At 43.3% G+C, this 17,592-nt stretch overlaps 1 protein-coding gene across 4 annotated transcripts in view; it reads right to left on the minus strand.

Annotated features, from left to right (window-relative positions):
* Positions 1–15,232: 15,232 nt before the first annotated feature.
* Klhl29 (kelch like family member 29) overlaps positions 15,233–17,592 on the minus strand; it is a 287,828-nt gene continuing 285,468 nt past the window's right edge. For all 4 annotated transcript variants that reach the window (XM_045149551.1, XM_045149552.1, XM_004663761.2 and 1 more), the window contains one exon: positions 15,233–17,360. In XM_045149551.1, coding sequence (XP_045005486.1) covers positions 17,177–17,360 — 184 coding nt within the window. In that variant the 3' untranslated portion in view covers positions 15,233–17,176. The remainder of the gene's footprint in view (positions 17,361–17,592) is intronic.

The raw sequence follows: 17,592 nt of genomic DNA on the forward strand, positions 1-17,592 counted from the left end.
AGCATAAATTTTATCTCCATAGGATTCTGTTTTTTTGTTTAAATCAGGCAGTTACTCTGGTTAGGTTCAAACCCAAAGTTCTATCCACTTTCTGTTGTCTGTGTTTCCACTGTCAGTTTTTAAAATTTATGTAGTGCTATTCTGCTGTATCTCTGTGGTAAGCTGAAAATGGTTCAACTAGATCTCCATGACATAATACCCAGAACCTGTGAATATGATACCTTACCTGGCAAAAGGAACTGTGAAGAAATGATTAACTGGCTTGAGATGGAGACAGTTTGGGAGTTTTCATGTGGGTCCAGTGTCATCCTAAGTCTTCTTATAAGGAGGCAGGAACAATATTCTTCCCCACAGCCTCCAGAAACACATGTCTAGAGATGACTTGATTTGGCTCCTAAGATCCATGTCCAAAACTGTAAGGTAGTCAAGGAATTTTCATATGCCACTAGGTTTATGGTTAGTTTTTATCCAGCCCCAGGAAGCTAATGCAGGCCCCCATGTGTGCACCTACGGGCCAGCCCATGGCCTGGTAGTAGTCTACATCAGAGTTCAGATCTCAAAGCTTCTTCTCTCTTGATCCTAGGCAGCTCAAGATTTCATACTGTAATTTAATAGTCTTCTCCCTACAGCTTCCTCTTCTCTAGGACCTTCTCCTATTCCTAGGCACCTGATAGCCTTTACTGGTGGTCTGATTGGAATGAGAGACAAGACTTTAGATATACTTCTCTTATCACAACTTCTGTGGCTGTAGGAGGTAAATTCATTTTTGGAGCTCACTCTGAAAGTTTTTCCTCTGGGGTTCTTGCTGCTTCAAAGAATGATCTAGGAGATGTAGTAGAGTCTAATGAGATAAATGCAATCAATATGTGTCATTCTTTGACTTGATTTCATACCTACTTTCTGGCTTTTTTTTTTGGAGCCCCTTGATAATTGCTCTCTGTCTTCTGTCCGATGCTTTTAGTATTAATCAGTGGGGAAGATATGGTAGCATATGCCCACTATACCTTAGCCAGGGGCAGTAGTTACTTCTATCTTTGGTACCTTCAAAGAAAACCCTGCTCCTCCCTGCTCTTTGTACTAGTGCAGTGTCTGCTTTTTATGCACTTTATGTTCTTTCTATATTACATTTTTTCCTAATTCTCCTTGAGGTATCATTATTTGTGAGATTTCTTAATTGTCGTAGTAATATTCTTACCTAGTTGGTCCTGCTTTCTTTTTTTGCCTCCTTGAAACAGGGTCTCCTCTCATTGGCCTGAAGCTCAGCAATGGGGCCAGACTGGGGTGGGGGTGGGGTGGTGAGCTCCAGGGATGACAGATATGCACAGCTAAGCCCAGATTTAAGAATTGTTTATTTATTGAACTTATTTGTGTGTGTGTGTGTGTGTGTGTGTGTGTGTGTGTGTGTGGTGGGGGTGCACATGCCATGGTCTGTCTGTACAGGCCTGAGGACAACTTCAAGGGGGTCTGTGTACTTCCTTGAGACAGGGTCTCTTGCCATGGCAAATGAAGTGGCAAGCTGCAAACAAGCATCAGACTAGCTGGCCTATAAGCCTTGGATTCTTCTGGCGCCACCTGCCATTGTGACAGGCATTGAGATTATTGATGCATGTGTCACTTTGTTTCTGGTTTTACGTGGGTGCTGGAGAGTTGGACCCAGGCCGTCAGGTTTGCTCCTCAAACCATGTACTGCATTTTTATGTGCTACTGGGGATTGACTTCAGGTCATCATGCTTACACACCAAACCCTTCACTGACTGAGCTATCTCCTCAGTCCTTTATCTATTCTTCTGTACTTTTCTTTCTTCAGTCTCTTTGGTCCATATTCTGCTCAATTTAGTTCTTGGTCATAAACTAAAGATTCTTCTAGGGCCTAGGGATGTAGCAGTAACAAATAAAAGAAAACATTCTTCTAAGAGAAGTTTCTTATTAATCTGGTACTGTTCCAAAGCAGAGCTTTGACTATTTGGCTTTATAGATCTGCTGGGTTCATACCTATCCCTGAGCATTCCCATGGGTGCCTGTGGGATCTCCTTTCTTCCTCACACAAGCATGACATACAGGTCTCCTAGAGATCAGTGTTCTGATGTACACAGGACTCAGAGTCCTGGAAAGTCGCATTGTTCTGTTTGAGATGTTGTCCATGAGTCTTTGGATTTTTTTTTTTTTTCATCCTGGTTTCTCTGTTTTTAATGGGAGACTCTGAAAATTAAGGAAGCTGCTGATATTGCTATCATTTTCTGTATGGTCATTTGATGAAAACATGTGTTTTACTGCTGAAAGAAAATCTGGGTAGTAAACTGGTGGGACAGATGTGGCAGTTCAGAATAGTGACTGATGGCAACAGAAAAGGGGGCTTTGGTGGTTAAGTGTAAAATGTTCCCCTATGAGCCTCGTGTGTTTGTGACTAAGCCTCTTGCTTAGCTCCCAGCTGCTAGAGCCTTTGGAAGGTGGAACCTTGCATGAGGAGGCATGTTGCTGAGGGTTGGGCCTTGGGGTTGATGAATCCAGTCTCCTGGATTCATCATTGCTATACTTTTCTCTACCATGATGAAACTTCCCCATGAAACTATAAGTCTGACAAAAATCTTTTCCTCCCATAAGCTGCTTCTGGTGAGGTGTTTTGTCCCAGCAATGAGAAGGTAGCTTCTACAGGTGCCATATGAAGGTGGACACCATGTACTGGTAGTGGTATCAGTCAATGCAGACATGAGTGTTCCCCCTTGTAGCTTTCACCACAAAGAAACATCAGAGGTGGCTTATGGATAGATAGAATTAGCACATGTTGTGGTTTGATTCAGGTGTCCCTCCTCCTTGCCCATAAATTTAGGTATTCTGAATGCTAGGCTCCCCAGATGATGGCAATTGAAAATTACAGTCTCCTGGAGTCAGAGTATTGTTGGGGGTAGGCTTATGGGTGTTATAGCTAGTTTCTCCTTGGCAATGTTTGACACACTCTCCTGTTGCTATTGTCTACCTTATGTTGGCCAGGGGGTGATGTCCACCCTCTGCTCATGCCATCATTTTCTCTGTCATCATGGAGCTTCCCTCTCAAGCCTGTAAGCTAAAATAAACCTCTTTTTTCCCCACAAGCTGCTCTTGGTCAGGTGATTTTTACCAGCAATGTGAACCTGACTGCAACAGTAAAGTTGTACTAAGCAGTGGGATTGCTGCTAGACACCTGACTGTGTGTCTTTGGCCTTTTGGATCTGATTTTCTTTTTCTTTCTTTCTTTCTTTTCTTGTTTTTTTTTTTTTTTTTTTTTGAGGTAGGGTCTCACTCTAGCCCAGGCTGGCCTGGAATTCACTATGTAGTCTCAGAGTGGCCTTGAACTCATGGCAATCCTCCTACCTCTGCCTCCTGAGTGCTGGGATTAAAGGCGTGCGCTGCCATGCCTGGCTTGGATCTGATTTTCAAAAGGAGTGTGGAAGGATTTGAAATCTTGGCCTAAGAGATGCCTTGAAGTGCTATAAGTACAGCTTGATGGACTATTCTGGTCAGAGTTGAAAGGCCTGAATGCAGTAAGAACTATGGACTGTGAGGTTTGGCTTATGAGGGTGAGAAAGAGCTGTGCCTGGACTGGGCTAGCAGTTTTTGTGGGAAGCTTGCTGTTAGGGCCATGTCCTGAGAAGTTGTGCAGGGTTGCTTTGCATAGAAACAGACTGATTTGAGCAAAGGGTTATGGCACAGAAAGAAATGTTTAGGCCAAAACTGCTGCCTGTTCAGCTGCAATTGAGAGATTACAATCTTTGAGATTGGGCCAGCTGACCTGCACTGGGGCAACAGGAAGAATGTAGACTCTTTTGAAGGGGCTGAGTGCTAAAGAAGTGTCTTCTTCTTCAAAGTCTGCTTTATTCCTCCCTGGATTAACAAATTGGCACCCTTCCTGGTATTATGGAGTATAAAGAGAGGGTCATTGAGTTTGCAACACAGTCTTATGTTTTGGAAACTGCTATGGGCAGTTAGAAACAGGTTTGCTGGATGTCTGCATAAAGACCCCCATGGAGCTGTGAGGATGAACAATAGGTTGCAATAGAGACCCAGTGGAGATACCAGGACCATGAGATGGCTGCCAAGGAGGCCCTGGATGAAGTTTTCCAGGAATGTGAGTAGCCTAGCTGGAGGGGTTGAATTGGAACTCCAGAGATTGTTTGCTGGTAGGATTATCGGATTTAGAGATTTGTCACTGGCTAGAGTTGTTGGACTTAGAGCTACAGAGTTTGGTGTTTGCCCTGTTTAAATCATGCATTGCTTGAGTATTTCTTTGCAATGCCCAGTGCCATCTTCTGCAGGGTGAATGTTTATTCTATGCCATTATGGGTTGTGGGGAATTTTTTTTGGTATTATGGCTCAGTCAAAAGACCGTGGATTGGGCTGGAGAGATGGCTTAGTGGTTAAGCGCTTGCCTGTGAAGCCTAAGGACCCCGGTTCGAGGCTTGGTTCCCCAGGCCCCACGTTAGCCAGATGCACAAGGGGGCGCACGCATCTGGAGTTCGTTTGCAGAGGCTGGAGGCCCTGGTGCGCCCATTCTCTCTCTCTCCCTCTATCTGTCTTTCTCTCTGTGTCTGTCGCTCTCAAATAAATAAATGAAATAAAAAATTTAAAAAAAAAGACCGTGGATTACAGGGATATATGTACATCATTGTAATTGATAAAAACTATGGGGACTTTTAAAGTTGGATGAATGCATTGCATTTTACATCATGTATGGTTATCTGTGGGTTCTTGGGTTCTTACTCCAGGGCTTGCTGCAGTTCCCCTCAAAGGTGTCACAGACAGCTGTGGAAACCAAGGTTGTGTGTGTGTGATGAGAGAAAGAATCACTTCCAGGAGTCAGTCCTGGTGAACTGTTCTCAGTTTATTGTCAGGGAAAATGGATTTATAAGCGTTTGAGGGTGGGAAAGGGTTCCTAAGAGGACTGGTGGATTTAAAGATTGCTAGTCTATGGGAATATTCGTTCCAGCATGTAGGCAATGGTGGGTCAAGTGATCAAGGGTCTCAGGGGGATGGGCTGTGTGATAAGCAGTTCCCTAGGTAAAGCCTAAATATTATCTGAATGTCCAGGTATTCCGTGCTTGGAGAGAGAGTGAGTAGCCTTACTTCCTGCCGATCTTGGGGTCTGAGATTTTGTCTGGGGGTCCAGGCTCATTGTGACTCCCAAGAATGGGAAGAGGATCCTAGCTCACTGCAACCCCAAAGGATGGGGGGGAGGAGCTCCCCTGCCGGTCTGGTCCTCAACATATGACAGGCAGTTCTGGCTGCTGCTACCCTTCCATAGCCTGGGGCCTTCATGTCAGACCTTTTAGGTTTGCTTTAACCCAGGGCCCTGCCAATGTCTGACAGCTCCTCCTTTGTTTTTATAATGGGGAGGTGTCATCATATTGAGTGAAATCCTTATAGTCTATCATAGGTTCAGATAGGGCTAGATGGTGTATGAAAACCTGATTAGTAGCAACCTTTGCAATATTAGTCATTTGCTGTCTGAGAAATTTGATGAGGCAGAGGGCTACAGGTAATAGGGTCCCTATAAGAAGGAGGGGACTAAGGAGGAGGAGCAGCCAAGTAATTAAAGGGTTAGAAAACCAGGTGATGGGGTCCTCAGGTTTGTAGCAGTCAAGCAGCTCCTTGTGCAGTTTTTTGAGAAGTTTTAATATCTTGTTCAACAGTTATCAGTTTATGGGAGCCGGGGGAAGAGTGTGTGGTTTGATTCAGGTTTTCCCCATAAACTTAGGTATTCTGAATGCTAGCCTCCCCAGCTGATGGCAATTGGAAATTAAAGTCTCCTGGAGGCAGAGTATTGTTGGGGGCAGGCTTATGGGTGTTATAGCCAGTTTCCCCTTTGCAGTGTTTGGCACACTCTCCTGTTGCTACTGTCCATCTTATGTTGGCCAGGGGGTGATGTCCACCCTCTGCTCATGCCATCATTTTCTCTGCTATCATGGAGCTTCCATCTTGAGCCTGTAAGCCAAAATAACCTCTTTTTTTCCCCCACAAGCTGCTCTTGGTCAGGTGATTTCTATAAGCAATGTGAACCTGACTGCAACAGCACAATAGTTTCGTCTTTATGATCTGATAGAATGTCAAATGGCTGACATAACTTTTAGGAGAGGAGTCTCATTTCTGAGAAGTGAACCCAGGATGAAGCCACTAAATTGGGAGACACTGGGACAGGATCAAAAACTGAATGACTGTTAGGAAACTAAACAGTAAGTGCCAGATGAGGGGACCATATGAATGCAGTGTTAGGAGTGTAGAGTCCATGATTTCATAGGTGGAAAGAGTCAGATAATAACAAATAAAAGGTTCAGTATCAGGTGTCATTTAATATATTTGATATCAATATTAAATATTCTGGAAGGTCTAATTTCTCAACAGATGGTAAATCAGTAACCATATCTCCAAAATTGTATATTTTCCCAGGAGCTCAAGAGCCATGAAGCAAAGCACAGGCTCAAGAAGTCTTAGAACCACTTGTAAAAACACATGTGTAGTGTAGTGTGGTTATTGTGTATTTATTTCAAAATTTCAATTATGTTACAGTAGGAGAGAATGACTAACATTTTGGACTTAGACAATTGCTATGAACCATTTTGAAAAGAATTTTTTAAAAACATTTTGTTTATTTTTATTTATTTTTTGTGTATTTTTAGTGATTTATTTGAGAGTGGCAGAGAGAGAAAGAGGCAGTTAGAGAGAGAGAATGGGCACACCAGGGTCTCTAGCCACTGCAAACGAACTCCAGACTTGTGCGCCCCTTTGTGCATCTGGCTAACGTGGATCCTGGGGAACTGAGCCTCGAACTGGAGTCCTTAGGCTTCACAGGCAAGCGCTTAACCACTAAGCCATCTCTCCAGCCCAAATTTTTTTTATTTCAAAATGAACAAACAAACATATTTTGGGGCTTTTCCACTTCCAGAAATCTCCTCCTGCTTACAGGAACTCCATATTCTTTCCTTTCCTTAAGCTTTATCTCGGTAAACTCTGTAATACATATAACAAAATAATTCTAAATTTCAGAAAAATACAGACCTTACTTATATAGATTAGAATTTCCTTGTGAATCTTTTATAATGTTACCTTTATTTTCTATATATACTTCTTTCTTTGAAAGATTATGGAAAGCATGTATTGGCCTCAGAATCCTACATATAATTATTCAAGGTAACATCATAATTTTAAGAAAGAAGAAAGATTTGTATTTTGTGGGGCAAGAGTTATAGCCAAATAAGTTGGTAAAACTACCTTGTGTGTTCATTTATACCAAATGTTAGAATAAATGTTAATATACTTTTGGTTTTAGGAATCTAACATAGCTAAACCCAACATTTACAACATTTATTTAATCTCAAAACCCTGGAGCTAGAGAGATAGCTCAGCAGTTAAGGTGCTTGCCTGGAAAGCCTAACAACCTACTTTTGATTCCCCAGTGCCCATGAAGAGCTGGATACAAAAAATGAAACATGCCACTGGAGTGTGTGTGCAGTGGCTGGAGGCACTGGTGTGCCTATTCTCTCTGCCTGTCTCTCTTCTCTCTCTCTCTCTGCTTGAAAATAAATAACTAGAAATATTTTTTTTTCTTTTCGAGGTAGGGTTTCACTCTAGTCCAGGCTGACCTGGAATTCACTCTGTATTCTCAGGGTGGCCTTGAACTCATGGCGATCCTCCTAGCTCTGCCTCCCGAGTGCTGGGATTAAAGGCATGTGCCACCATGCCTGGCATATAACTAGAAATATGTTTAAAAATACTTTGATATGACTGTTCATGACAGCATTATTCATAATACCTAAATACCTAGTAATTGGTAAGGACATAAACAGAATGTATCTTTGTGCAAATGTCCATGTAATTAGATATTATTTGGCCACAAAAAGAAGTATTCATAATGCTGCAATATTGATGAGCCTTGAGGATATTTTATTAAGTGAAAGAAGCTAGGAACATGATTACATATTCTATGACTCCATTTATATGAAAATTCCACTGTAGGCAAAATCCCTAGAGATGGACAGTACATTAGTTGTGGCTGGCGGCAGGGAGACTAAGCAGTGACTGCTCCTAGCTACAGGCTTCTTTTCAGTGGTGATATGATGGTCTGTTACATGGTGGTCATGCTTATGCAACTGTAGATTACTAAAGCCCATTGCATTGGCCCTTTAAAAGGATGGATTTTGGGCTGGAGAGATGGCTCAGCCAGTTCATTACTTGCTATGCAAGTAAGTGGAGACAAGGTATGATTGTGTGCACTGTAATCCCAATGCTGGGGAGGAGACAGAAGAATTCCTGGGACTCACTGGCTACCTAGTTCAGCTGAATCAGTGAGCTAGAGACTCAGAGATCCTATCTCAAAAATGCAAGGTGAATCAGGTGTTTCCTGTAAGGGCCTGGTGAAGGTTCAACCATTTGCTCTGCCTTTTAGGAAGTAGAATTTTATGGTACCATTGCCATTTGGGTCTACATTAGTGTTTCCCACCCCTTCGATGCCTTCCCCTCCCTCCCCACCCCTCCTAGTTTCTAGTCCATGAGATGCTTGCTGGGTATGTAAGGTATCTTCGGTAGATTCAGGTTAGGTGCTGTAGATGAGTGAGACTATGTGGCGATTTTTTTTTTCTGTGATTGGCTAAGTTCACAGAGAATGATCTGTTCCAGGTTCAACCATTTTTCCTCAAATTTCTTTGTGTCATTTTTCTTACTGCTGTATAGAATTCCATTGTGTAGATATACCACATCTTAGTTATCCATTCTTCTAGTGATGGACATCTGGGTTGATTCCAGCTTTTAGCTATTACGAATTGAGCCGCTACAAACATGGTTGAGCAACTCTCTCTGGCCTGTAGTTTGAAGTTTTTAGGGTAGATGCCCAGTAAGGGAATAACTGTGTCTGTTGGTATTTCTATAGTCAGCTTTTTCAGGAGTCTCCATATTGCTTTCCAAAGTGGTTGTACCATCCTACATTCCCACCAACAGTGGATGGGTATTCTGGCTTCTCCACATCCTCGCCAGCATTTATTTTTGTTTGATTTTTTGATGTTTGCTATCCTTATTGGGGTAAGGTGGGATCTCATAGTTGTTTTAATTTGCATTTCTCTGATGATTATGGATGATGAACATTTTAAGTGTGTGTTTGCCATTTGTATTTCTTCCTCTGTGAACTGCCTGTTCAGCTCTTTGCCCCATTTTGTGAGTGGGGTGTTTTAAGACACTGGAGAGGGTAGGATCAAGTCTAACCTAAATCCTCTACATCTTCCCTCCCTCCCTCTCCCTCTCCCTTCCTCTCTCTCTCTCCTCTCTATTTCCTATATATTAGTTACCTTTTTCCCTCATTTTCTTAGGGGGCACTGACCTGTAACTCCCAGTACCAGCATGGGGCTATCACCCACAATGAGCTTTTGATCAGAGAAACCTACAATGTTTTCTAAAATAATGACAGATTTCTGTCAGAGTACTTGATGACCCACCAAAGGTTAGTGGTAAGACCCTATGGCTGAAGACACGATATGCAGCTGACATGTAAAATGGAACGGCATGGCTGGAAGCCAGGAGAGAGTCAGTCCCCAGACAGTCAGCGTGTCTAGTGCCAGAAGGTGCTACATGGGCGACTGGGTGAAATGACCAATATCTGTCCAAGCAACTCATGGTCCAACCTAATTAGCAGCAAATAACCTGTTGTGATGCCCACACAAATGCAATAGTGGCACACAGCCATGGTGGGGAGCCAACTGCTCTTGATTTAGCTAACTAATTCCCTCAGTGGTACGAGACTCATAGCTGGAGCTGGGAAACAAGTCAGAACCATATCCAAACATAAGCCACTCTCCAATATCAAGCTACCATCAATCATGGGCTACAAGAGGGCCTACAACTATTAAACTCTCTACAAAAAAAGTAAGGGCTATCTCATTTATCCTGGTGCTAACTTACTCTCTGTTGGAGAATCTGCTTCTTTTTTTCAGATAGATGCAGATCCTAAGGAGAGAGCCACCCCATCATTCCTCAAAAGGGCCCCAGCTGAAACTAAGGAAAATTGGTGAAACAAGCAAGGGTGCTGTTTTCCTGATGAACCGGATACCAGCACAAGGGGGAAGTAGACCAACACAGAGAAAAATCAACTCCTACCAAATCAGAGAGCCAGAGCCCCAGAGGCCCCCAACACCTCAGCACTGAAGCAGACCAAAAATGAACCCAACATGGCTCAGGGAAATTTTGAGGAAGAGGGGGCGGAAAGAATGTCAGAGCCACATGTTGGGTCATGATATGCAGAGACATTTATCATACCAATAACTGTGGGCTAACTCCACAATGCACAACCCATATACCTCAACAAGGAGGGGCCAATGGGGAGGGGGTAGGTCATGGATGAGCCTAATTATGGTACCAAACTGCCTGTACTTGCAGAATAGAAAACTAATAAAAAAATTTTAAAAATGTAAGGTGGAGAGTGATTGAGGAAGACACCTAAGAGTCAACCTCTGGCCTCTACATTTATGTATACACACATGCACATGCACCCTCACATATGTGCACCCACATATATAAAAAAACACAAATGGATGCATTTCACAAGATGTGATTTATATGTCAATAAGCTATTGTGAAAACATGATAGGGTTGGCAAGGCAAGGAGAGATTAGGGCAAAGAATAAAGCAGTGGTAATGGAAAGCGACTGGGGACTGTTAAGGTGAACTGAGTCTTACTAACAAGAATGCAAAGGCCTCAGGGTCCTCTTATGGGCCCTCTGGTGCACAAAAGTTTGTACTTATGCAGCAGCTAGCTTCACTAAGAATGAAAAAATTCTGCCCCAAAGTAAAGGAGACCTTTCAACAAAATAATTACTGTGTAGTCATCTGTTGGCAATAGGCATGTCTACAGCAAGTCACAAAAGCTGTGGTCTTGCCTGTACTCTTTTTATAGCTCAAAATATTTTAAGTTATTACTTTTATTTTTTATTTATTAGAGAGAGAAAAAGATGCAGAGAGATAGAGAATGGGCATGCCAGGGCTACTGCAAACAAAATCCAAGCTCATGTACTACTTTGTGCATTTGGCTTTCATGTAAGTACTAGGAAATTGAACCCAGGCCACCAGGTTTTGCAAGCAAACATCTGTCACCATTGAGCCATCTTCCCAGCCCTCAAAACATTTTCAACAAGAGACTTTTGGGGTTTTTTCAGGTAGGGTCTCACTCTAGCTCAGGATGACCTAGAATTTACTCAAGTCCCAGGTTAGCCTTGAACTCAAGGTGATCCTTGTACCTCTGCTCTCAAGTGCTGGGATTAAAACTGGGCATACTGTGACCGACTCCTCAAAACATTTTTATATGGCTAATTAGCCTTGGATAATCAAGATGCCCTGTGGAGGTACAGTGGACATATTCTCCTCCAGGGATAGTCACTCCTTCCAGAAGGAAAGATGCCTAGAGGACTTGCTGAACATTCCACATTGGACTACACAGCACATCAGTTCAGGGGAAGATACATGAAAAGAGTTATCTGATAGTTCCCCCACACACACACATTGGACCATGTAGCCCAGGCTCTCAAATTTGCTATGTAGCTGAGGCTAGCCTTGAATTCATGATCTTCCTCTTACCTCCCAAGTGTGGGATGACAGGCATGTCACATCAAGTCCATCTTTATCTTATTTTATTATTTAAAAAATATTTTATTTTTATTTACTTATCAGAGAAAAAGCAAAAGATGAGAGAGAGAATGTACATGCCAGGAACTCTAGTCCCTGCAAACAAACTCCAGATTCATGTGCCACCTTGTACATCTGGCTTGCGTGGGTTCTGGGAAATTGAACCTAGGTCCTTGAGCTTCACAGACAAGGGCCTTAACTGCTAAGTCATCTCTTCAGCCCTTATCTTATTATTTTAAAGGAAAAGAACTCCGTAGCTTTCCTCTTTGTGTCTACTCCAATAGCAAATCTCAAGTCTTACTTTGCCACTGTGGAAAAGGCAGTTGGGTCCTCATTCCAGGCAGCTGTCAGCCAGGTAGAAAGCACAACGTAGTCAACTACATCCTTGGGTGCCATAGTGATGACCTTCCTTTGGTGAGAGTGATGCAGTCGTACAGTGTTCTCCTTCCTGTACTCTCCCAGCCCCCCAGGCTGAGGTAGCAGGCAGAAGGATGGTTAGGAGTCCATTATGGAGTATAGGATCACAGGTGGGCTTCAAACGAAGCAGAAGCAGAGAGCATCTTCCTCCAGTGGACCCTTTCCTAAGATTTTGTGTGTTGCTGAGACTCTTACTACATGTCTGAAAAACTGCTTCTAAACAGGCCTATTTCTAAGCATGGAATGTCTGTTGATTTAGCATCTGTCTTCTTTTTCTTTTGGGGTCTGTGTGTGCACGTGTGCATACTTGTTTGTAGGTGTGTGGGTGCTTTGTGTACATGTGTGAGGCTGCAGGCTGACATTGCTGTATCTCTTCGGCAGTTGAGAACATAAAAGGAGATGCTGTGTGGTCATGCTATATAAGCTATTAAAGCATGTTTCTAAATTTTAAGGAAGACCTCATAGCTGGCTGAGGCAAGACAATTGTGAGTTCAAAGGCAACCTGGGGGACTCAGTAAGACCCTTTCTCAAAATAAAAATTGAAAAGAGGGTTTGGGAGATGGCTTAGTGGAGAAAGTGCTCGCTGTGCAAACCCAAGGACAAGAATTTGGATCCTTCAATTTTCATGTAAATTCTGGGCAGGCATAGTGGCTTGCGAAGCTGCCTCAGTAAAGGGTGAAAGTGAATGAGGGAGATACCAGATGTCAACCTTTAGCCTTCGCACACACGCACATACATGTACACGTGTACCCACCCACACTCCACCCGCACATGCAAGAAAAAAAGACGAGAGGAGCTTTGAATGTCGCTTAGTGGTGGAGTACTTGCTCAGCGAGAACAAGTTCCAGGGTCCCACCTACAGCAGCTGGGGTGAGGGAAACACCTCCACACAAATCTTGGTGATCAACTTCAGTTTCATACCAACACATGGCACTCTATTTTCTTTTGGAACTTGAGTTTGATCCTTTTTTAAATTTCTCCATTGTCCAAGTGATCACACAAAAGTAACTTCTTAGACTGCACTACAGGGGAAGAGATTACTGACTCTCCTTTAAAAACATATATGTACAGGGGATGGAGATGGTAGAATGGTTGCTTAGCAGGCATGAGGCCTTGGTGTGAGCCCCAGTGCCACAGGAAAAAATATCCATATCTTTATTATAGTAATAATGCCATCACTTTATATAAATTCTAGAGAAAAGAGAAGAAACTATGCTCACAACTCCATCAGTGCAACAGTGGTTTTATGACAGTACAGCTAGCTGGTCACTGCATATGTACATAAGAATATCTGACGTAGCTTGGAGAATAGAAAAGCACCTTCGTCTTAGAGTCACAAGATCTAAGCAACTCCAAGCAGCCTTGGGAAGAGGGCCGATTATGTACGTTTATATAGATATATATCTTCCATATCTTTAGATGCATATCTTAATCTATAATCATATGCAAATGACTTGCCTTTCTGTTTCCATATTCTACATGTATGCTTTATAGAAATGTGATGATTTAGTGCTCTAGGTTCTTAGTGGAGTGGCAAGAATTCTGTCAGTGTCAACAAATAAGTATGAGTTACTATTCTAGTGCTTATAATAGTTTGCTTTACTTTTCTGAAGCTGTGTCACTTCTCTATGTCTGCCTACACGTGGATTTACCGGATACTCCTCCAGCTTCTAACACAGCACCTGTGGCTGTACCATCTGTCTGTAGAGACCTCAGGACTACTTGAATCTTGTGCTCAGTCTCAGGGCTGGGAGCATAGGACCCCTTCGTAGGTTTAAGAAGCAAACTTAGTAGGTACAAGATGTTACCTCATACTTAGCAAGTACCAGTGCTGAATTTTTTTTCCTGTTCTATTTCACCAGCAGCATTTCCTCTTTTTTAGATTTAAGAGCTATTTTTATTTAACTATTAGAGCCACCTAACATTTTCCAATGTTTCAATTACATCTCCATGCAATTGCTCAACCTGGGCTGTTTAATCAAGGTATATTTATTATGTGGGCAGAAAACATTTTTCTGAATTGTTCTCTTATTTAGGCCATGGATTAAAACAAGTCATACACACAATGAGAAACGCCTTCTGCTTGTGGCTGTCACAGGGAATTTTCTTGTCATTTTTGCCAGATCTGATGGTTGTGCCTTGACAGTTCTCATGGTTTTATGGGACTCCTAATCTAGTAGACACATGTGCATTTATGGTGAAGTGGAAGCTGTTAACTATCCAGAGTTAAGTATAAAACATATACGTTTCATGGCTCAAAGGAACATCTCCCTTGATTTAAGGACATGGAGTAAATAAGAAAGAAATTATACAACAATTGCTTGATTTTTATCACAGGTCATCATTTTCGCTCCTCATTATGGTGCCTTCTAGGCATTCTCCACCCCTTCTTTTAGGACTGGTCCTCCTGAGGTTGTCAGGTGGACGTCCACTCATCACAAGGCTGCAGCCTCACTCCCAGGGGAACCTCTACTCTAATCAACTGCTACCCACATTCTTTAGGCTTTTGCTTTCATGAAGGTCTCAGTAGAACTGGAGATAAAGATTTGAGGCTGAATATGGATGAGTGTGCTAGTATATCTGCCTTCTCTTGTCATCCCATTGAGCCCAAAATTTATTTCATGCAGAGGGTAAGCAATCCCACCTGGCATTCTACCTTTCCACCCTGGGGATCCTTGCTTGGCGGAGCAAAGTAGGTCCATGTGGCAGTTGAGAGAACTCCTCAGATATAACTGAGGATGGCAGTGAAGACATCCTGCCTGGGTCTCAGGAGGAAGTCACACTTGATTGTTTTTCTTGGAGGAAGTGTTTTGTGTCTTTTGTTACGTTGATGAGTTGAGAAGATGAGAAAGGGTCTCAGGCCCAGAAGTCATGCCTGAGCTGTGAAGCTCATGGTTGCATAAGTATAATAAGAGCAGGTACCCAGAACGATTGTCCTCTGTCAGCCCCAGAGTGTTCACAAGTTCCTTTCAACCTTGACTTTCAGTCATCTTTTACTATGGGCTTCTTTTTCAGCTCTCTGTGTCCCTTTGCTACAGAGCCCTCTCAAATCATCAAAATCTGCATGAACGTCTACAAGAGACCCCAGGCCCATGAGGTCTAAGGAGAATAGGCTTGCCCAGGGGCAAGGGGTCTTTGTGGCAAAGATCACGGCACACAAAGATATTGCATTGGCTTCCAAGTCTAGATCTATAAATATATTTATTATAATATAACAAGAACTTAACAGTAAACATATACTATGTACAATACCATTACAGAGAACCCTGTTTTATATCATTCACAGAAATAGCCAGTTTTGCTCCAGTGTGATAGATGAGGAGAGAAACGGAATTTCAGTGTCATCTGTGTGGAGTCTCGTTGACCACTAGCACCTCCCTTGGAGGCAGACGCACACCAATGCTCACATTCGCCCTGCCCCAGGCAGTTAGAAATTTGTGCTCCAGTCCTTGGGTTCACACTTGCACCCTGTTTTGACATAAATACTTTAAATGACATACAATGTATGTAGTTTTGTGCTTATTACTTTTTAAAATAATAAATAATATTAAAAACTGCATAACGAAGCTCGGTATCTTGTCCAAGTGGGAGCCACACTTGTAGTGCTAGAAGTTGATGCCCAACATTAGAATTGGAATTTTGTGTCATCAAATACTGAATGATGAAAAGCGTGTCCTCTTTCTCCTTATAAATGGTTCTTATCATGAAATGATGGTGAGCTGGCTTCCCAGGTAGAAAAATGGTAAATGTGTATTTGGTACCAACTTCAACTGAACAGCGCTGTGGTGGTGGCCTTCTTCCTGCCCTGGAATGGGAACTGATGGCCGGGTGAGGTTTGAGGGTCTAAGGACTACTGGGAAGGCCTTTCTCTTTTGAGCCTCGGCATGACCTCCCTCCTGCTTTCCCTTTTCTCAGGTCAGTACGTGACAAGAAGAGTGATTCTGCTCATGCTCCTCAGGCCGTGGCTGTCATGGCTCGTCTAAAAAGGCTGTCCCCATCCTGAGAGCTCTTGTGGCAGGTGCCTTGAATATATAGCTATAAATATCAAAAATAGTCTCCTGTGCTTTGTAGACATTTCTTCTCCCTCCCTCCCTCCCTCCCCCGGTCCCTTCTGATCTAGGTCCTCAGCTTTACCTCATGGAGGGAGCTGGACTGGTGTCAGAAGCCAGAACTGTGTCCACTAGAAGACTAGACCCTTCCTCTGGTGATGCCTCCATGAGGCACAGTCTTATGGGGATATTTGGGAGTTACTTTTTCCAAAAATAAAGTGGGGGCATGACCCACGCCAGGAGAGATCCTCTGTTCTGCACATAGAAAAATGAGAGCAAGTGCCCCTCTCTGGCACTACCTACGAAGAGCTTTGGGAATCCCCACATCATCATTCCTCTTGTGGCCTCTCCTCCTCTCAGTACTTAAAAATAGCCTTCTGTGTATCAAGAAAATGCCTTGGGAATCTAAATAATTCGTAGTGGGTAAGAGAAAGCTAGCACATCCTTGTCCTTCTGCAGCAAAATTGTGGTAGAAGAGCCCATGAAGGACAGACTGCTTTCTCCAGTGACCTCTGCGCTGCCCCCTGGCTCTGTCCCGCGGGGACCAGCAGCCCCCCAGGCTGCGCTGCACAGTCCTGTCCCTCATTTTCTCTTGGCCACTTGAAAGTGTAGATTGAGTTTTTAAAAAAGTAGGAATCAAAGTGATAAGGACACTTTGATCTTATTCCAAAAGAGCCTGATGCCTAATATTGTTGTAAGACAAGTGATCTATGGTGGTTTGGGGATCAAGCTTGCTCTGCAAGAAGGAAAAAACAGCTCCTCTCCCAGTTGAAAAATATGTGAAACTATTGCACCGGGCAGAGCGAGTGCCCCATTCAGAGTAGGCACATCCACTGGCCAGCGAGGCCTGGCATGGCATGTTTCAGGTTCCTGCTGCCAGCAGCGCTGGGCCCTGCTTCACCCAAAGGTGAGGATGGTTTTTCTACATTCAACGTAGAGAATATTTGAAATGTTTAGCGCAGTGAGTTCCTTGATTGTGTTTTGTGGGCCTCTTATTGGTGTCACTGAAAGAATACCATTGTGTGTAGCATTTGCCTCACCAGACTTGTCCACAGTCTTGGCGTGGGATTCTGTTGATGTCAGCCGCTTTGAATATATTTCTTTATCACAACACATCCGTGTCTGAAAACAGGGCAGGGCATGTGGGGTAGGAGCGTCCACGTGTTGGTAGTGGGCTCATAGGCTTCCATGTTGCCCAGGGCCGGCCCCTCACTGCTCACAATGCCTCCGGTTGCATAAATCTTGCCATCGAGCACCACGGCACTGTGAGGGGGAAAGCAGGCAGAGTTAGGCTTTGACCTTGCAGGTTGTCTCTGAGGATAGACTCTCAACGCAGAGTGACTGCATGCACCCTTTTGCACAGGTTGTATGGGCTCTTGCTCCTCTTTCCCCTCTGACTTGAACTGGTTAAAAACAAAGGATAAAAAATCATTCTCCAGGGATAGCCAGGACATCATAGCACACTGCTTTAGGCACTTAGACATTCTTTTCCATT

Source organism: Jaculus jaculus, chromosome 5 (genome assembly GCF_020740685.1).
Source record: "Jaculus jaculus isolate mJacJac1 chromosome 5, mJacJac1.mat.Y.cur, whole genome shotgun sequence".
Lineage (NCBI taxonomy): Eukaryota > Metazoa > Chordata > Mammalia > Rodentia > Dipodidae > Jaculus > Jaculus jaculus.